This window comes from Apostichopus japonicus, chromosome 2 (genome assembly GCF_037975245.1).
Source record: "Apostichopus japonicus isolate 1M-3 chromosome 2, ASM3797524v1, whole genome shotgun sequence".
NCBI lineage: Eukaryota > Metazoa > Echinodermata > Holothuroidea > Aspidochirotida > Stichopodidae > Apostichopus > Apostichopus japonicus.
The window spans coordinates 27,145,317-27,165,584 of NC_092562.1; the positions used below are offsets into that span (position 1 = coordinate 27,145,317).

Genomic DNA, 20,268 nt, shown 5'->3' on the forward strand with positions numbered 1-20,268 from the left:
CAATACTTAGCACCCACTCAATGCCAACATGGGCGATACTGTGTGCGTCCTTAACAATAGACTCAGCAATAGGATGTTTACCAGATATTATACACGGGTGTTTGCTGTCAAACTCTTTCAAACGGCCGCCTACCCTGAGAAGCCCTTTACCATCTAGAAACGGAGTTAACGTTTTAAGGGAACTAGATGCTCTGACAGCCTTACCCTGACTTAACCTTTCTAACTCAGAACAGAAACTAGAAGACTGACTCTTACGGAGGAGGATATCTCCTGCACGACGAACTTCTTGGACAGATAATCTGCCCAAAGGTTTCTGCCCCTTAAAAAAAATCGCACAAGACGCAAGAGCCACGCTAAACCTCTCTTCATTTTAAACCATGAAGAATAATGATTCATGATCCTATATAATGGCTCATCTGAATCTCCAACATCACTTAACCCAGGAGGGGACACATGACCAGCAACAGTCGTATAACCCACAGTGACGTCCGTCTCTTTGACTTCAGGATCGTCATCCGTTAAGACGAGCGAATTAAGTTTAGCAGTTTGCCAATCGTTCTTGTACCGACCCAATTTGTCAGGACCGTTAAACCATTTACTACTATTAAACTTTGAGAAGGAACAATTTCTAGTAACTAGATCAGCTGGGTTAGCTTTAGTTTCAATATGGAACCACTGTTGCGGGTCACTGAACTCCCTGATAAGACTAACCCTATTGCCAACGAAAACATGGAATCTTCTGCTATCATTGTGAATATACTTCAAGACAATTTCCGAGTCTGTCCAAAAATACGACTTAGCAAATTCAAGAGCTAACTCCCTTCTCAACAGAGAATCAACCTTTACGGCTAATACAGCAGCTTGCAGCTCCAAACGAGGTATAGTACGTAGCTTTAAAGGAGCAACTTTACTCTTACTCATGACTAACTGTACATGAATTTCCCCTTTCCTATTTACACAGCGTACATAACAGCAACAGCCATAACCTTTAGAGCTAGCATCTGAAAAATGGTGAAGTTCGATGAATGCATCATCAAAGGAACAAGGCTTTATACAACGAGGTACCCTCAAACGACTAACAGAAGACAACGACTGGGCCCAGGTGTCCCAAGCCCTTACAATATCAGGGGGTATCTCCTCATCCCACGACAACCCACGGGCTGTAGCTTCCTGGAAAAGGAGCTTGCCTGAAAGGACTACAGGACTTATCAAGCCTAGCGGATCGAAAATTGACGAAACTATACTAAGCATTCTCCACCTGGTTAACAAGCCACCAAAATCTTTCTCCAGTGCGAAGAAGAACTCATCGCGCGAAACCATCCACTTTATACCTAAAGCCCTGCTTTCACTACTAGTACCAAAATCTAGAACTTCCTTAGCCCTACATTCCACGGACACTTCAGCTAGCAATCTGAAATTATTGACTACAAACTTAGTTAACTTAAACCCTCCACTTTTCAGGGCCTTGGGGGTTTCCCTAATAATGATCTCAGCATCTGATTTACTCGACACAGAACTAAGACAATCATCTACATAAAACGATCTTTCAACCGCATACTTAACAAGCGGAATCACACTCGGCAGATCAGTAATTGTACGCCTGAGAGCATAGGCGGAGCTAGCCGCACACCACACCCCTCCAAACAAATGTGACGTCATACGAAGGTATCTTAATTTACCATTAATGTACCATAGGAATCGTAGGGCATCTCTATCCCTAGCTGGGATCCTAACTTGATTATACATAGCTTCAATGTCTGCTTGAACTGCTATACTATGTTGCCGAAATCTCAACAAGACCGGCAGAAGCTTATTAATCATGTCGGGACCCTGCATACAACGATCATTCAAAGACTTGCCTTTGAAGTTACTAGCGCAATCGAAAACTACCCTAAGTTTGCCTGGTTTCTTCTCTGACACTACAGCATGATGGGGTAAATACCATATCCTGTCTACCATGAACAACTCTGAATCTGGTACTGCCTCTGCATAACAGTTATCTACAAGTTTCACAATCTCAGCGTCATACCTATCATAAGAGCCGTTCCTAACAAGTTTCTTGTACAACGAGTCTAACCTAGTTTTGGCAACAACAAAATTATTTGGGAGGGTCTCCGACTGCCCTCCAAGGAATAGGAAGTTCATGGTGACCATCCACTTTCCTGTGCTCTTTGTCCCACAAAGATATCACCAACTTGTCCTCGTATGACCAAGACGGGAGATCCAACCCCGCATTCTCTATTTCCCACAAACGAGAAACATCAGTCTGAATAGTCGAAGTAGATATAAAATTTGAAATTATCTTACGACTCGGGAGGCTAATGGGAGATTGTCCATTAAGACTCCAACCAAACATGTAACGTACCGCAAAGAGCTCCCCTGGAGCACCCCGCCTAACCTCCAACGGCACAAGTGCTTCAGAATTATCTTGACCTACGAGAATGTCAACTGTAATATCAGTACTTTGATAAGCAGGTAGGGGACCGATACCACTAAGATGGGAATAACATTCCAGATCGACCATAGAATTCTTAACTGGTATTTCGTCAACTACGTAAACGGCAGATAATTTTAAGATTTCACCCGATTTAGAAGACAAAGACAGTTCTACCATTTCGGATTGCTGAATACCTGACGAGTTCAACGTTCTAAGCTCAAATTGATAAGAGTTACCAGTGATTCCTAATTGGTTGACCAATGCACGGGAACAAAATGAATTACTGGATGCACTCTCTAACAATACAAATGCGTCACACAAACTGTTCACGGTGGCCTGAACTAAAGGCATATGTGTACTTTTGCTACGAGAGAAGCTAGCATTAGAAACCTCAATATCAGGTGAAGAATTTACAGTATTATCATCACAATGAATGTACATGGTATGTTTCCTACCACAACCTCGCACACTACAAACAGAGCGCTTGCCACAATCACTAGTGTTATGAGAGGCGCGAAGGCAGTTATGACACAACTTATGCTTAATTACAACAGTCAATCTCTCTCTGGGGCGCAATTGTTTAAACTTATCACAATGCCACAGACGGTGTGATTGTTCACATAGTACACAAGGAGGTTCAGCCCTAGCGTACATTCCAGGTTTTGCTGCCTGGGCACCTTCACCAGTACACGTATTGGACTTAGACAAAGAGATAGAATAGCTGCTAGAAGTACTTCTTTGTTCACGTTTACACTTATCTGAACGCTTGAGATACACGTCGCCATAAACTGGGTCATTTACCTCACTGGCGATTTCACCTGCGAATTCAATGAATTCTTTAAACCCTGGATAACAACCATCGGCCCGTTTGGCCTTCAATGCAAATTTTTTCCATCTCAACTGCACATAGTTAGGAAACCTGGCAACTATTTCGATTAAGACTGCTTGAGAATCAACCTCCTTCAAAGTTTTTAACTCTGAAAGTACAAGGAATGCATTTTGCATATCATCAGCTAACTGTTGTATGTCTTGCGGCAGTCTAACTTGTTTACCAAATCTTAACTCGCGTATTAAACGCTCAGTGACTAGGTGCGAGTTTCCAAACCGGTTTTCTAATATGGAAATGGCTTTAGCATAACCGCTACTACCTCCAACTAACTGGCAACTCCTAATGGCCTCTTTAGCAGAGCCCGACGTATACTGCATTAACCTAGACAACTTTAAATCGTTGTCGTCACATACCCTATCAACATTGGCCTCGAAAGCCCTGATGAATTGATGATAATGTAATGGGTTACCATGAAATATTTGCAGCTCTACCTTAGGTAAATTCAATAAATGTAGAAATTCTTTACGAGATAAATCTGCATTTGGATTATCCTTAAGGGATTGATCCTCACGTTTTACTTCAGCAGAATTCAATGCATCTTTAACTAGATTTAAAGCGGAAATGTAATCTTTCTGCTTGTCACAGAAATAGTCGTCGCTCTCGTCAATATCCTTCTCATCAGTAAGCGTCTCGTGGTACTTGTCGTGAGCCAACGTAAACACTTGGAAAAGATCTTTCAATAAAATTACATGACTGTTAATGTCCACGTTACCTTCCGCGATATACTGCCTGACACGATTAATCTGCGTCGTAACAGCCCTCTTAGCAGAAGTCCTGGGAGTCTTCAGGTCTTCCATGAGTCAGCAGGCTGACGACGAGTACATTGGTGCTACGGGAATCAGGCACGTGGTACACTATTTCTGTCACTGGAATACGATGGTGAGCTTTTATACGACAGGAATTGGTAGGCTTATAGACGACAGGAATAGGTGAATAAGAAGCGACGGCCAGATACCGGACGGCGGAGGATATGCAGGACTTCCGGTTGTCGATACCCAACGATTTTTTCACTGTCACCGAGACGACGCTCAATGAAGCTGAACAAGGTTGTTGTATGTTTTAGCCCATTTATTCACACGCGTGGTTTGAACAAGACCACGGTGAAAACTAGAAAGTAAAGATATCAATACATCAATATACAAACATTGGTGAAACAAACACATTAATTGAACAATTCATTAATAACATAATAATAACATAATAATGCATTATATTTCTTCTTATAAAACAATGCACAAAAAAGGAAGAAGTATAACAAATAACATTTGGTAACATGAAACAAGACATAAGGAAAGATTGGCGACAATTACATTCTTTATAATTAACTTACAATCGTTACCGGGCAAAACCAACAGCACGACAAACTGCGGTGTACAGGGGTTTACAGGGATTAACGGCGGCTTTCTGGGGTTAACGGCGGCTTTCTGGGGTTAACGGCGGCTTTCTGGAGAATGTACAGAACACCAACAAAGTAATAACCTCTGGCGATACATCTACTCCAGATACTCTTACAAATAAGCAAACAACAAATACACAGTAAAAGGCAATAATAATAAATAACAGGCACGAGCATGCAGCAACATCACATTAAAGGCAAATATCTATAATGCGATATTAAAAGAGATATACAATTACAATATCAAGCCCCTTAATACTTATATAAAACAATTAGAATACTTACATACTAAGGAACAGTGCTACAGGAACACATGCGACGCCTCTCTGAGCCAGGAGAGGAATGAAGCATGTGCACTTCAAAATACGCAAGTATACATCGATTACGTAATTGCGCATCGATTACATAAGTATGCAAATCGAGGTGGATAAGAAAGGCAACTAGTAAATGGGCAGTATTGACCTCTGCCCGACCTCGACCAAGCGGAAATTTCCATTTGGTCACGCTAAGCAAATAGCACACATCGGCAACGATGACAATAATGTAAAGAACAGTGCTAGTAATGGAGATGAAAGATGGCCCATCAGTGGACAAGTTGAGGTAGATGACGCTGGTGTCTATGAGTGTCACATCAACGGTGAGAGGAGTGATGCGAAACAAGGTCTGGAACTGTTGATAGTAAGAGGTTTGTAATGTTGTATTCCAGATATGAACTGATTAATAGCTACTTAATAAACATATGTTCGTTTCAAAGACATTTATAATCATATTTTGTATTAAAGCCAAACACGATTGTGGTTCATGACACAATAGCAATCTCTTGTCGATGAAGTATGATAGTCTATCCGGTAATTTGAATATCCCAACTCATTGTCTTGTGCCTTGATTTATGATAGTTTCAAGTGTGAATTATTTGTACCAGATGAATCCTTCCTTTCCCCATTATGCAAATCACAGGTGGTGATGCTAGCAACAAACAACAAGTTCTTTAAAGCTATAGTAGCCTTGTATAACATTGCATGTTATATATTGCTGTATCCTTCATATGTGGTAGATTTGGAATGTTTACATAAACTGTTTGTCCTTACTTCATCACTAGTGTAAGGAAGCACATAATGGACATGCACATTGACACCTTATTACACACACTGCCAAATTTTAAAAATTTGAAATGGACAGTTTTACACACTTGCTACTATCTTGCCAAAAGGTTAAAACCAAACAAAATGTGTTTTACGATCATGTACTAAATTACAATAGAGTTACAATTCTGCAAAGTGTCATTTTTAATGTTTATGTGCAAAACTTTAACAATCTGGTAATTACTATTTTGAAAAGATTTTCTAAGTGAATAAGACGACAATTATCTGAAAATTGCAGTTTTGCGGAGATGCGTTAATTGTGTAAGATTGTACAAGTATGTAAATTACCGTTTGGTACACTTGCCAACATCTTGAAACCATCCACAAATCCGAAACTTGTTGCAGACTTACTACTTCTTGTCAAAATGTCCACCAAATGTATTTTGCCATTCACAGATTTTTTTCACTTCAATTGCCATGATGACATTGACTACCTTTGCCGTGGCCAGATGTATCTATTAAATGTCACCATATTAGAATAACATTGTACTTCCACATTATTTGGATGTGGTTGTTACTTCCAAGTACAGAAACTGCCAGCACTTTCGTTAAACTATGAACTTGAGTCATCAGATTACACTCTATTGGACAATAATACTATTTAAATGGATTACCTTAAACTGGTATTTAATTTAAAACAAAAAGATCTACATATATCTATAGATTTTTGCTTTAATGCAAAGTTTTGTATTCGAGTACTTAATCGAAATAATTATGAATTCCTATTATTTGAGATGGATTACTGTACCTCCGAATTGAGTTATGTTTTAAGCAACATCCTTCACCAAAGGAAAATTGGTTAGAGTCGCGACAGATGTGACAGGTTAATGCTGCATTTACAGAAATTACTTTTATATAGACTAATTGGTATTAGTTTAATTTCTTAATTAATATTAGACAGATCTTCTTTCATCTATATTTTTTCTAGAAAAATTTGCTTTTCTCAAATTAGTTGTTTCTTGTTAAATAAGCATCGCAAGTTAACAAGTAGCAATTGTGTCAATATTATAAATTTCAAAACAAGTGTGAGAGCAAGGACGGCATGCTTGAGGAATGGGTACACTAACAGAGGATATGATTAATATGTGAAGCCGCAACCGTTATCAAAAAAGCAATTAGCGCCGGTTTTTGGATTGTGCTCTTCCAAATGCCTACTTTCAGTGGCGGAGATTTCTTGTCAGAAGTAGGGGGGGGGGGGGGGTTGCAGGCCATTGATGAAATAAAAAGTCATAACTGCTGGCTCACTATCTAAGTGGAGCGCCACCATAAGTTGGCGCAAAGTGCACAAGAATTTTTTGGCAAATATTGCCTCCCAGATTGCAGTAAATGGCACTGCCCAGGCCTTGAAAAGCTGCATTTAACCAGGGGCGTATGCAGGATTTTCTAACCCGGGGGCGCGTATTACTATCTAAGCGGAGCGCCACCATTGGTTGGCTCGCAGCGTACAAGCAAATTTCTGGTTTTGGTACCCCCAGATCACTGGAAACTGACCAACCATATGTACACTTTTGCCTGAGAACCAAGTTTATTCCAAATACTTTTTTTCTCATCAATAACCTTTTTGAAGATTGTCACCAGTCACACATCATGTTCGACTTCATCACATATCCTGTGGGTCATTGCTTTTGTAGGTGATTCTTCATCGCGGCCCACAATATCCGTCAGCCCCACTGTTCAGAATTTGAAAATTAACAATTCTCGTGCATAAATTCACTTCAAAACATACCCATAATGTTGCACAAAATATCATCTATGGACAACCGATATAGAAAAACCTCCTTCAAACCCTAACAGACGGGTCAAAATTGCACGAGTATGATGAAGAATGTTGGTTAGGGAATTTTCGAAAATTCAGACGGCTACTAAAAAATTTCGTTGAAGGAAATAGAAATATACCAGATATTTCCGAAACCGAACACTACACACATCGACAGTTTTGAGCATGGGCGCAGATCAGTCTTGGATAATGATGGGGACGCGTGTCTGTTCTATGACACTATCTAAGCGGAGCGCGACCATGGGTTCACGCGTAGCGTACGATTTTTTTGGCCAAATATACCTCCCAGATCGCCGGAAATAACACTTCCCAGACCTAATAATGCTCCTAAACCTCCTTAAGTTTTAGATCTCATGGCTTAGAAATTTAGTTTGGAGAAATACATGGGCGTCTGCAGAAAGAAAATCAGGGGACAAATAATCCAAGTAGACTTTTGTATAAACGATGGGTCTGGGGTCCTCTCCCAGAAAACAAATATAGGCTGCCGCAAATGCAATTTCCGTCCTATATTTAACAACTGTGGATAAAATACAATAAAATGAGAACTTTTGCATGTCATTTGCACAATGCTGGATCAAACTGCGCCAAAGTTCAATACAGGGGAACTTGAAATGCAGCTATTGGTCAAGACAAATTGGTGGGGACACGGTATATCATGTCCCCACTACTGAAAAAGTTGGTGGGGACGCGTCCCGCTGTCCTCACCAGGATCTGCGCCCATGGTTTGGAGGCTGTTTATCGTTGAACGCCATTTTCATGCTCACTGATATGATGTGATATCTGCTGTTTGCTTTACAAATTCGAATAATTTTGTCACTGTTCCTCTTTCTCTTCCCGTTTTCTTGCCGTATTTTCTACTCCATCCTTTTCTCCTTTTCTCTCTTTCTTCTTTTTCTTTTCCATCCTTCACCTCGTTGAAGTTGGCAAGTGTATACAGTTCCAAAGCTATTCAACGGCAACAAAACGTTATTTTGTGTATGTCTGTTGTGGGGTGAAGTTAGCGCTATGAGCTACAAGTTCCAATGCGCAAGGTGGGGGAAAGGGGCTAGAAATAATGTGTGGGCGAATTCTAACTCGGTTTTCGGTCGTTAATTGTTGATGTAGCCTACCAGGTAAAAGGTTGAACCATTTCAAATTTAATAATTTGATTTATTATGCCATTTGGAGCACATAACATAGGCTATAACAGAACATTACTGGCAAAAACTAGGGGGGTTGATTGTGTGGGCCAACCCCCCTCTTCAAAAAGTGGGGGGTTTACCCCCCCCCCCCCAACCCTCCCTGTTTCTCCGCCACTGCCTACTTTTGTCACTGTGGTATTTGAGAGATCACGCTTGGATAGGTCGTCTGAATACATGAGAAGTTGCTGCAATAATGAATATGAAAATAGACCATGGCTGGTACATTGTAATCCAAAATTCGAAATGCAATTCTATAAAGTTCTTGCTTAAGTGTTTCACTAATAAATGTTGGATTTCATGAGGAACAATACACATTCAGCATAGTGACGGTGCAGCACATGTATATTTTACTATATAGTAAGATAACTAACTATCATGTCAGCTGCATAATCATAACTTACATCTTTGCATGATCTTTCGTAATATCAGCTTGTCCAGCTTATCGATGGGGCCCAGATCATTGTGATGGTATATGTGATAACTGCTATAACGGAGGCATTTGTGATGAGAACAGTGGAAAATGCATTTGTGCGCCTGGATTCAAAGGAAGAAATTGTGAAGAAGGTAACAGTTTTCTGCATGTTTCACTATATATCAACATATATTCATTACAGAGAAGGATTCTAAATAAAGTGAATTTCAAAATCATAAATGTATATAACATTTGTTCAATTTCACTGGTAATCCACTTCACTTTTGATTTTTTTTTTTAAATGACGTCACTTGAGGGAATCGAGCAATGGGCCAAGTCTACTGTTTCAAAAGCATTTAGACCTTAAATCTTGCACTTAAAGGCCTTATATAACTGTCATGTTTCCTTGTTTAGGTATATGAGTTCTTTTAAGCAATCAAGTAGAACACAGTCGACGTAGAGTATTAACAAATAACATGTTATAATTTATTGCGTTACATCATGCTGTACAGGACAGATATGTAGGACGACATGTCCAAGGTTACTTGATGACAGATGGAGAGACAGGGTGAACAAGGACGAGTAGACGGCATTCTTTAACTTATATACCAATATGCAAACACACAGCTCATTAGCACACAGGTGCAGATTATATAATGTAGTGCATCATTTGCACACGTACATGTGAATGCATATTCAATAACATTACAATAACATCTGTTCAAGTTCACTTGTAATCCACTCCACTATTGATTTTTTTTAAATGACGTCACTAAAGGGAATCAAGCAATGGCTCAAGTCTACTGTTTCAAAAGCTTTTAGACCTTAAATCTTGCACTTAAAGGCCTTATGCCGATCGTGCCTTTTCTGTCGCTGCGCTTTCTCTTTCGAACGAACTTCCATTTCACGTTCCTGACTCTACCTCCCTCTCTGTTTCAACTTAAAACATTTTTGTTTGATTCCTAGTTTCTTTTTACCCTTGGTTTCCCTAGTTTCTTTCTACTTGTAAAGCGCTTTGAAATGCTGTATTAAGCGCAATATAAATATGATTTGTTGTTATTAAAGGTATGCTGTTGGTAATTTCAAAACGTTTGCTACCATATCTGCAGATTAGAAGGGGGTTCTGATATGGTGATGTGTTAGGCTTGATATGTTCAGAAATTCGAAAACCCAAGTGTATGCCCTTGACAAATTTAATTGTGTGATTTGAGCGGACTCACTTAAAACTTCTAATTAAGACAGTTATAGCCTTGTTAGCCATTGCATGCTGTTTGTGTTTTGTCTTCAATCCAGATTATATACTTGGATATTGTCAGGTAGTATTAATTTACCTAGAGTATTAAGAATGGTTTAATCATATCCTATTTTGTAGGCAAAACCTTATAACTTTTATTATTTTAAGTTCAACAACATTCACAAACTCACATATGCAAAATTACAACAAAAACCTATATCCTTGATTATACCGCAGCCTGTTGATGATACTGAGAAAGGTGTCAGCAAAATCAGCAAAGCTTATTCAATTAAGTTTCCTTGAACTGTTTGAACTGTAATTTACACCAAATATCAATTAAATTCAGTCATTCAAAGCCAACATATTTGTGATTAGGTTGCATATTAGGGTTTTCTTGATCATTATATATGGATATTGTCAGTGAAATACATGACAGGGTGCATGTACCATATTTGTTATTTTTAAATAATTTCCAAATGTGTTGATAACACAATTTTACTAGCCCCGTTATATTACTTTGTTGAATGCGCTTGAAGTATTTATTACATTTGACAATAAACCTTTGCACTCATTATTCCTGTTCCTTTGCTTTTAAACAATGTATTGTTCTGCACTTGACTATGAACATGCAGCTTTTGTGTTGACTGGTAACTAATGATGTTGTATGCTCTTTTAGAAACAGCAATTAGTTTGAGATGCTTCTCAGGTGACTAGGGCAGCATTGTATTAATTAATTTATATTTTTCTATTAGGTTGTGGAGGTAACAGATTTGGAGACACATGTGAGAAGAGATGTTCTAAGAGTGGCAGTGAGGGCAGTTGCAGTAAATACCTCTTCTGCCTGGCCCATCCATATGGCTGTAGATGTAATACAGGATGGAAGGGGTTGGACTGCCTTACTGGTAAAGCTTTACTGTAATATTTGTTAAGGTTTTATCATTCCTACATTATAGTGTAATTTAGGGATGTATTGGTTTTGGAATTTAAATTATGGTCGGATACTGGATTCAGCCCAAAAATCAATTTACCAGATTTCGAAAAATTGACATAATCCAACAGTTTCCGGGATTGATATGTCACAAAATGTCAAAATTTGTGGTGTGGGGTGGGGGGGGGGGGAGGTGTACGTGCGGGTGGAGATTAAATTAGAAAATTCTCCATACTACTTCATTCCTAATCATGTTATTCAGTAAGTGAAAATTAACAGAGTTATTTTCTTTTAATTGACTTTTTACAGAATAAGTATTGTTAGAACCCTACTACTTATAAGGCTTTAAGGTAAAACCCCACAAATATATTCTGACATTCTCTTAGACATTTGGCCTATAAACAAGACATTTCAGGACAACTTACTGCACAGTGCACTAAATTTTGGTAAACTATTTTACTCCATTATGAGTGACATCGGTTCTGGCATTTTTTTCCTGTTAATAGAATTGACACTGATACCATACCAACAGTCTGGTTATGTCCATCATGTGTGTCAGATAGTTTTTATAAATTTTATGTTATATTAACTTGTAGAGTATGCTTGTGTGAATAAACTTCATTATGTGTGTTACTTTTTGCCAGCTCAATATAAAATTCCCATCAGTTCAAACTTCATTTAAATAAGCAAGTTCTTTACCTAGCCATCAGCACGTGATTCGGGAAACTATGGAGCCAGCTGCCTACAGACCTGTCACTGTCAGTCTGGGCAGTGTAACAGATAACGTTAGTTACAAAAAAAACTTTGTTACAAGGGAAAGATTGAGCTTAACTGTATATCAAAGTTTATCAATCATTGCATTTATGGTAAAGTACTTCATGTAACAGAGTAAATTGCTAACTTTTTGAAATATTGATTTCTTTGTTACATTTTAGAGTGTGACCAAGGAACCTTTGGAGCCAGCTGTCTACAGACCTGTCACTGTCAGTCTGGTCAGTGTAACAGATTTACAGGAATCTGTACAGGATCACCCCCAGGCTGTAGCAGTGGATGGACAGGGACTAATTGTCAGCAAGGTTGGTTGAAAACAATTAACTTTGTTACAAGGGAAAGATTGAGCTTAACTGTACATAAAAGTTTATCAATCATTGCAGTTATGGTAAAGTTATTCATGTAACAGACTAACTTGCTTCATTTACTAATATATTGATTTCTTTGTTTCACTTTTTAGAGTGTGACCAAGGAACCTTTGGAGCCGACTGCCTACAGACCTGTCACTGTCAGTCTGGTCAATGTGACAGATTTTCAGGAATCTGTACAGGATCACCCCCAGGCTGCAGTAGTGGATGGACAGGGACTAATTGTCAGCAAGGTTGGTTGTAAAAAGTTAACTTTGTTACAAGGGAAAGACTAAGCTTAACTGTATACCAAAGTGTATCAATCATTGCATTTATGGTAAAGTACTTCATGTAACAGAGTAACATGCCTATTTTAGAGTGTGACCAAGGAACCTTTGAAGCCAGCTGTGAACAGACCTGTCACTGTCAGTCTGGGCAGTGTGACAGATTTACAGGATTTTGTACAGGATCACCATTAGACTGTAGTAGTGTTTGGACAGGGACTAATTGTTTGGGTTAGTACTGTTACTTGATGGATATAGATCCACTATAACATTTGATACATTATTAGTGGAAAATGATTGCTCTTATCTCAGGGCTACTCCACTGCGTTAAGTTGCAGCTTCATTGACAAAGCGAAATAGGTGAAATGAATCCTTTGTGTCATGAGGATGTGTTGCAGGATCCCAAGGAACAGGTTCCTTCAGAGCTGTTAAGGATACATTTGTTCAGTGCAATAAAAAACAGGAAACTCAGTTTGTATAGAATCAACAGGGAGTAAATATCTGATCATATATTTTAAATCTTGTACACTATTAAATTACTGTGCGTTGTTTCAACCCTAATGGTTAGCAACCTTTTCAGCTCCTCCAAGTCCTCCCATTACGGTCAAAAATTAGTCACCAAAATCAAACAATTAGACTTTTTCATTGCCACTGTAAGAAAATTTGTACTCACTGGGACATTTGATATCCATACAAATGCACCGGATTATACTACAAGTTTAAGACGGCAGCTGAGACTGGTCAGGATCGCACGAATATTTTATAGTTGTTAAAGGTTGTTAACTGTCAGCTATATATTTTATAAAAAAAATATTACTCCTTGGACCACAAAAATAATTCAGCCAATTTTGGTGGCTTGATATCTTTTGACCAGTTCTCTCAGAGAAGAAATGCCATCATATCATTAAATCGTAAGTGATCTCTTCATGATGTTTTCCACCATCTCGTGACTTGTTTGTCAGTTAGAGGGGGCGTGAAGGTGAAGGTGGTACATTGAGTTTTATCTCGAGGTGTCCTGTTGTTCCATCTAACTTAATTGTGATGATACTACACACGTTGGAACATGTTATGCTGTTATCATGGTAGTACTTTCCTTCTCTAACTTTTTGATATTTCTTCATTTCCATTTATTTTGTATCTGAAGGCTTAAATGTTTTTGCCAGTCAGTCAAATTTCAATTTTTGTAATGACTAGTCACAGTGGATTGTTTCTCAAGATCCTATTTCTGGTGTCCCTTTCAACTGTTTCATTTTGATCATACCTCGAGTCTACCACGATATTTTCTTTGTTTGAGGTGCTTGAAGACTTGTCTGAGAAAAAAATTAAACTTTGAGTTTAAACCAATGACATAAAGTCTTCACAGTACAAAAGAAAATATATTTTGTATTGTTTTCATTGAATAAATATATTTTAAATATGCGTGGAGTGGGTATTAACTTTCAACTGTTCTGATCAATATATAGTCCTCCTATCATGAACACAACATGAAACCTCAAGCACAAGATTCTGGGCAGAATGCAGATTAGGACTAAGAATAGCAGTTGAGCTTATTAAAGAATACCACATGTGGATTGGGTTTTAACTTTTCATGTTCTGATCAATATAAAGTCCTCTTACCATGAACACAACATGAAACCTAAAGCACAAGATTCTGGACAGAATGCAGATTAGGACTAAGAATAGCAGCTGCGCTTATTAAACAACACCTCATGTGGACTGGGTTTTAACTGTTCATGTTCTGATCAATACATAGTCCTCCTACCATGAGCACAACATGAAACCTAAAGCACAAGATTCTGGACAGAATGCAGATTAGGTCTAAAGATAGCAGCTGGGCTTATTAAAGAATACCACATGTGGAATAGGTTTTAACTTTTCATGTTCTGATCAATATGTAGTCCTCCTACCATGAGCACAACATGAAACCTAAAGCACAAGATTCTAAACAGAATGCAGATTAGGTATAAGAATAGCAGCTGCATTTATACCACATGTGGAATGTGTTTTAACTTGATATGTTCTGATCAATATAAAGTCCTCCTATTATGAACACTACATGAAACCTAAAGCACAAGATTTTGGACAGAATGCAGATTAGGTCTAAAAATAGCAGCTGTGCTCATTAAAGAATACCACAAGTGGAGAAAAAGAAAGAAGACGAAGAGTATGATGAGGTAGATGAATATAGAAAAGAACAAACTGATGCAAAAAAAGGCCAAAATTACATAAATGGGCTTTAAAGGAAAGTAGCATTTGTATAAACAGTTTGTTTTAAATATAGACATATGACAGTTTATGTAGAGATGCATGTAACATAATAATTTACACAACTAACCGTAGCAGAAAAGCAACGCTGCACACTTCATATGCATTCCATGATGTTTGTAATATTGGCTATTATGTATCTACCTGCACTGATAAATGTTTCTGCATGGGGAGTGTTGAATGTTATATGTTGACGGGAGAATGTCTGGACCAAAGTTGTGCTCCAGGCTATGTAGTTCACTGGGACGAGTAAAATATGGCTTGAATCTGGAATGGGAATTGTGTGACTAGATGTTAGATGGAAAACCAACATAAAATAACAGCTTTGTTCAAAAAAAAAATTCCATTTTCTCTTAGTCTTTTGATAAATTACAAATTTTAAAAAGAAATTCATTGCCACAACCAAAGTGTGGCATTTATATATTACTTTAAGAAAAATGGTGTAAGCTTGATAGTTGGAAATGTGTTTATTTCCCTTGAAGTAGCACAGTTTCCAGTAGCCTCCTTCCATCTGCAATGTTAGGTTTTGCAGCAACAGGAGTCTTGGTCAGAGCTGAACTGCCCCTCTAAATAATTAAAGTAATCAGAGTGTTGTCTGTTTATTCTAATAATGGTTAAATGTGTTCTTCACTTCCACTATATATCAACTTGAGAAGAGAAGGTGAGAATAAATCATCACCAGTTAGCAATTGAGTGAAGAATATGTTAACCTTTCATATCATTTTTACATAAAAATGATATTACATTTAACGAGGGTATCTTATACGACAATATTTCAATAGCGAACAGTACAGGAAATTACATGAAGAGCATTTTGATTTACAGAATGCATAGGACCACGTTTTGGGATAGACTGTGAGAATGATTGCCACTGTTCAGAAAGTTACTGCGACAAAGTAACAGGAAGTTGCTCTGGAGGTTGCAATCCTGAGTGGGTAGAACTGTCTTCACCCAACTTTTGTCAGACAGGTAAGAAACATTCAGTCATGATCGCATCAAGGGATTGTACCACTGTGTAATCTGAGATGGCATTCAAAGAAAACTTGGAAACATTTATAGTCATGAAGGAAAGTTATGCATATTGACATGATTCATTGCTATAGGTGATGATGAGTCTGTACCTACTCCTGTTCTTGTCTGAAGCGTGATCATTGTAATTATAACGTTTCTTACCCCAATGAATGGAAATGGAACACAGACTGTTTCATTGACTGTAGGAAATATGTACATTGTTTCTTTCTTAAAAAAAATAGAGAACTTGGTTGTAAGAAATGCCTTTTTCACTTGAAGCTATTAGTTCTTCGTTAGTGGCTGATCATGATTTCTCGATTTTTCAGCACTTAGATCAGTTGGTAGCTTTGCAGCTTCTACACCAATTGATCTATGATAAACCACTGTTACCAGTATCATAGACAATTTGAATAGAAATATACCTACATGTTTATTGTTTCATGTTATTTCTGTGCATTAATAAACAAATAACTTTGCATGTGAATGATACAACAAATGAAAATTGTGTTAATTTAGGATTTGTTATGAATTACAGCATTACAATGTAATTGAAAGCCGTGGCAGAAATGTGTGGGATTTTGCACAGAATGATCTTATATGTTAAAAAGACCACTGTGAGTGTTTCTCATTCTTTCCTCATTTAAGGTATAATAGATGCCGCCTATACTCGTAAGAATCCTGGAGTAACAGTTCCTGTGACTTGCACAGCTGCCAAGGGTCCAAGTCCTTCAGAAATTTCTAATTTAAATTTTGTTCTGTCAAGACACCATGAGAATTTAGATGACAATGGCATTTCTCCTGAAGAGGTTGTTGGTAATGCAACAACAAGAACTGCTTCATTTGTGGTAGATAATGTCACAGATGGAGAGACATTTTTCTGTCAGCTGAGGAAAAGTGGCAAGAAATATGCAGTATATAACATAACTATAGATGTGTTTGGTGAGTAGCATACTTGCATCTGTTACATTTTTACTTTAGGGGTCAACCGTGGTCTCATTAGAATTGCTAAGTATTAAGCCGGAAGGTGGCAAAGTCAATGTTTTTGTATGTTTGATACACAGTTTGCAACTTGTAACAGTGAACTAAGTATACTATCCAAAACTATGGAAAGATAACCTATACAAGGAGGATGTTAAATATAAATTACACTAACCATGATATGACAATGTCTTAAGTTCTAGAGAATAAAGTTTGATATGTACCGGTAACACATACTCTCATGCTACCACACTTTTGGAGATTTGATTTCTTATTACTCATTTAAAATTGGTGTATCAATGAACTTCATGCTTTTTTTAACCTTACAATTAATACAACGTAACAATAGGTAAACTGAGTTTTACTGTTTTCTTCTTTCCTTTATTTTACTTTAATTTCAATCTGAAGACTATGTAAGGCAACATAAGTTCCAATATTAATGTTGTTTGATTTTATTATGTGGCATATTGGTCCGTTAACTTTGGTGAGTACAAGTATTATATTGTTTTGGTATGGATGAATGTTAGTGAAGTCAACATGTGTCAGAATCAAACCTTTGAAATAAGATATCTACAGATCCAATGTTTATATAACATCAGTCTGTATATGGCTCCTTGCACATTGGCAAAGATCAAAAGTTATATAATGTCAACATAGTTCAGACTTATGTTTGCCCATGGTTAAAAGGTTGCACTTTGCTTTCAGTGTACGATTTTCTTCACAATAATGATAAGCATGTTAAAACTGCTTTATCAACTTTGAATAAAAGTAGAATAAAGTGGAACTTGAGTATTTTCGTGATGATCAGGTAGCTCACAGTCAAGTTGTATTCTAACAGTCTGGCCTCCACCATATATGTTCATTGCTTGCAATTCTAGCAATATCTTATAAGAAAATATTGCAACTGATTATAATCTATGACTAGCTATTAAATTACACTTAATTGTACACACCTTCATATAACTTTAAATGAATTACAGACTAACCCTAAAGGTAGCAACAACATTACCAAATGAGTGTTAGGTAATATGTACATAAGTATTATTATCACCAGATTTCGACCTAGCCTACAATACAGCTGACTTCAGAACTACAATCCATGTCCAACTGTAGAAATTGAAGAGAAAATTACTCATTATCCAATGGTTTTTTAGTGTTCCTTGTATAAAGCAATAGACCATGTTCACGTCTGATGAAACGTTATCTGTGTTTTCTTTACTACTTTCCCATTTGGGCCTCTAGATCTCCCTGTACTGCAATCTGCTCCCAAAAGAGGTTCTATAACTAATTCAACAGTCACCATCAGCTGGTCAGCCTGGGATGAAGGAAATGAAGATGGGGACCCCCCTGTCATCGGGTATACACCTTACTACAAGCTGGCATCAGGACTGAATTGGTCCATCCAGGATACGTCTACCTCTATCAAGGCCTTGAATTTCACATTTACGGCCCTCACACCAGAGGACAGGTACTCATTCATTGTAGCAGCAGTAAGGGAAGGAGAGATGGGAGAAGGTCCAAAGAGTCCAGTGCTGAATGCTACTACCATTTGTACAGGTATTTTGTAGTATATATTACATCAGAGTGCATATTAATAGTTACATTTGTCACATATTTTTTTTTGCTTGTGACATATCAAAGTAAGTGCATGTGATACTAAATGCATTTCTTGCCAGTGTTAAATGTTGTTGATTCTTTCCCACCCTTCTAGATTTTATTTTGTTATATGATTGAAAAGAACATTTTATTAGTTTAACAGCACTCCTCCATGAATTTCTCACAGTGGTTTGTGAGCAAACAAATAATGAGAGCCCTGCGACAAAATAGTTTGAAGTCAGTGACTTCATGATTTAATGAGAGGTATGCTTGCTGATCGGAAAAACTACTCTACACTCACTATTAAGTACTACATGTTAGTATCAACTACTCCAAGACTACTGGAAATCTTCTGAATGAGTACACAATGTAACCAACTAAATATTGCTACTGTATGGACTTATGGAAAATCTACTGCTGACTTCCAAGAAATAAAATAAACAAGTTACAGGAAGTTAATGTGTCCTCTCATTTGCACTCTGTCATACGAAATAGAGGCAGGGTTATTGATAAACAACACTGTGACATCACCAATGACATCATACTCAAGTTTAATTTCTTGGCAGTGATCTGTGCAGATAGATATTACAGACAGGTGTAGGGTTTCTGATGTGGAGAGTAACTTTAGAGTTCAAAATGTTATTGTTCTACTGGGATTGAAAAGTATATTATTATGATTTATTGTGTTCAGACTGGTAAATAGAAAGGTAAGTAATACTGTGTGAACTGTGATCTAGGAGGACTTCCAGTCTCTGCTCCTTGCTATAATATATTGTAAAGGTAAACCCAGGGTAAGCAAGAGGATGGGGTATTTCTCTATAAAATACTCTCTGTTAAAATTTCAATGCAACTGATTATTCAATGCAATGCAACCTCTATTCTATATCAAATTTAGGGTATTTTTTTTTTTGCCTGTCAACATTCGTTGATTATGACAGTAACCTTTCATATATTACTTAATACCCCTTCTGCAATTCACCTAACAAAAGTTTGATATTAATATAAAGTGTACATATACCCTAGGATAGGCCAATTCTCAGAAACCTACACATTAGGTTGCACCCTTGTTATTTTCTTCTTCTGGAACATATATAGTGAATAGATAGTGAATTGTTGGTATTTTAAAAAATGTTTGAAAAACGACTTTCAACCCTTTATTTTGCAGAGTCTATGGCACATGTCAAAAACATAATGTTATTATTAACTAGCTTTATATTAAAATGCACAAAGGAAGGCCTACTATTTTATACAAAATTAAGTTACTAGTTACTTCAATCTATTGATCCTTTTCAGTTCCATTCAGTGGTCCAGGAGAAGTTCAAGCAAATGTTGCTGGTGAAAGGCAAGAAAATGTAGAGATAACTTGGCAGGTATGTCAAATATAAGCTAACTTCTTTTATAAACATGCATATTGCAGATTTAACACTATTCACTTGAAACAAGTGTAGTCCCATATTGTATCACTTATTCTGCTAGTTTAGTTTCCCTATGGTAATAGTTTTGTTAGTTTATGAAGTCTGCAAAATTCTGCTCTGTTCACGAAGATAAATTTCACAAATTTAGATCCCGAATCAGAATTTCATAGAGGTATGAAGAACATTGCTATGGTTAGTATCTTTC

The 20,268-nt window shown here is 37.4% G+C and overlaps 3 protein-coding genes across 3 annotated transcripts in view; 1 reads left to right on the top strand and 2 right to left on the bottom strand.

Annotated features, from left to right (window-relative positions):
* Window positions 1–219: 219 nt before the first annotated feature.
* Window positions 220–1,959, bottom strand: LOC139980467 (uncharacterized). Its single transcript, XM_071992087.1, has one exon. The coding sequence runs from the start codon at window positions 1,957–1,959 to the stop codon at window positions 220–222; it is 1,740 nt and encodes a 579-aa protein (XP_071848188.1).
* Window positions 1,960–2,098: 139 nt separating this feature from the next.
* On the bottom strand, window positions 2,099–5,258 carry LOC139980616 (uncharacterized). Its single transcript, XM_071992395.1, has 3 exons — window positions 5,008–5,258; window positions 4,657–4,770; window positions 2,099–4,433 (listed from the first exon to the last, which is right to left on the bottom strand). Exon 3 carries the CDS (start codon window positions 4,121–4,123, stop codon window positions 2,099–2,101), a length of 2,025 nt encoding a protein of 674 aa, XP_071848496.1. The 5' UTR covers window positions 4,124–4,433; window positions 4,657–4,770; window positions 5,008–5,258.
* LOC139980620 (uncharacterized) overlaps window positions 5,170–20,268 on the top strand; it is a 30,525-nt gene continuing 15,426 nt past the window's right edge. Inside the window, exons 1-9 of the mRNA XM_071992408.1 lie at window positions 5,170–5,407; window positions 9,252–9,386; window positions 11,221–11,370; window positions 12,332–12,472; window positions 12,628–12,768; window positions 15,889–16,032; window positions 16,720–17,013; window positions 18,295–18,609; window positions 19,942–20,018. Coding sequence (XP_071848509.1) covers window positions 5,170–5,407; window positions 9,252–9,386; window positions 11,221–11,370; window positions 12,332–12,472; window positions 12,628–12,768; window positions 15,889–16,032; window positions 16,720–17,013; window positions 18,295–18,609; window positions 19,942–20,018 — 1,635 coding nt within the window. The remainder of the gene's footprint in view (window positions 5,408–9,251; window positions 9,387–11,220; window positions 11,371–12,331; window positions 12,473–12,627; window positions 12,769–15,888; window positions 16,033–16,719; window positions 17,014–18,294; window positions 18,610–19,941; window positions 20,019–20,268) is intronic.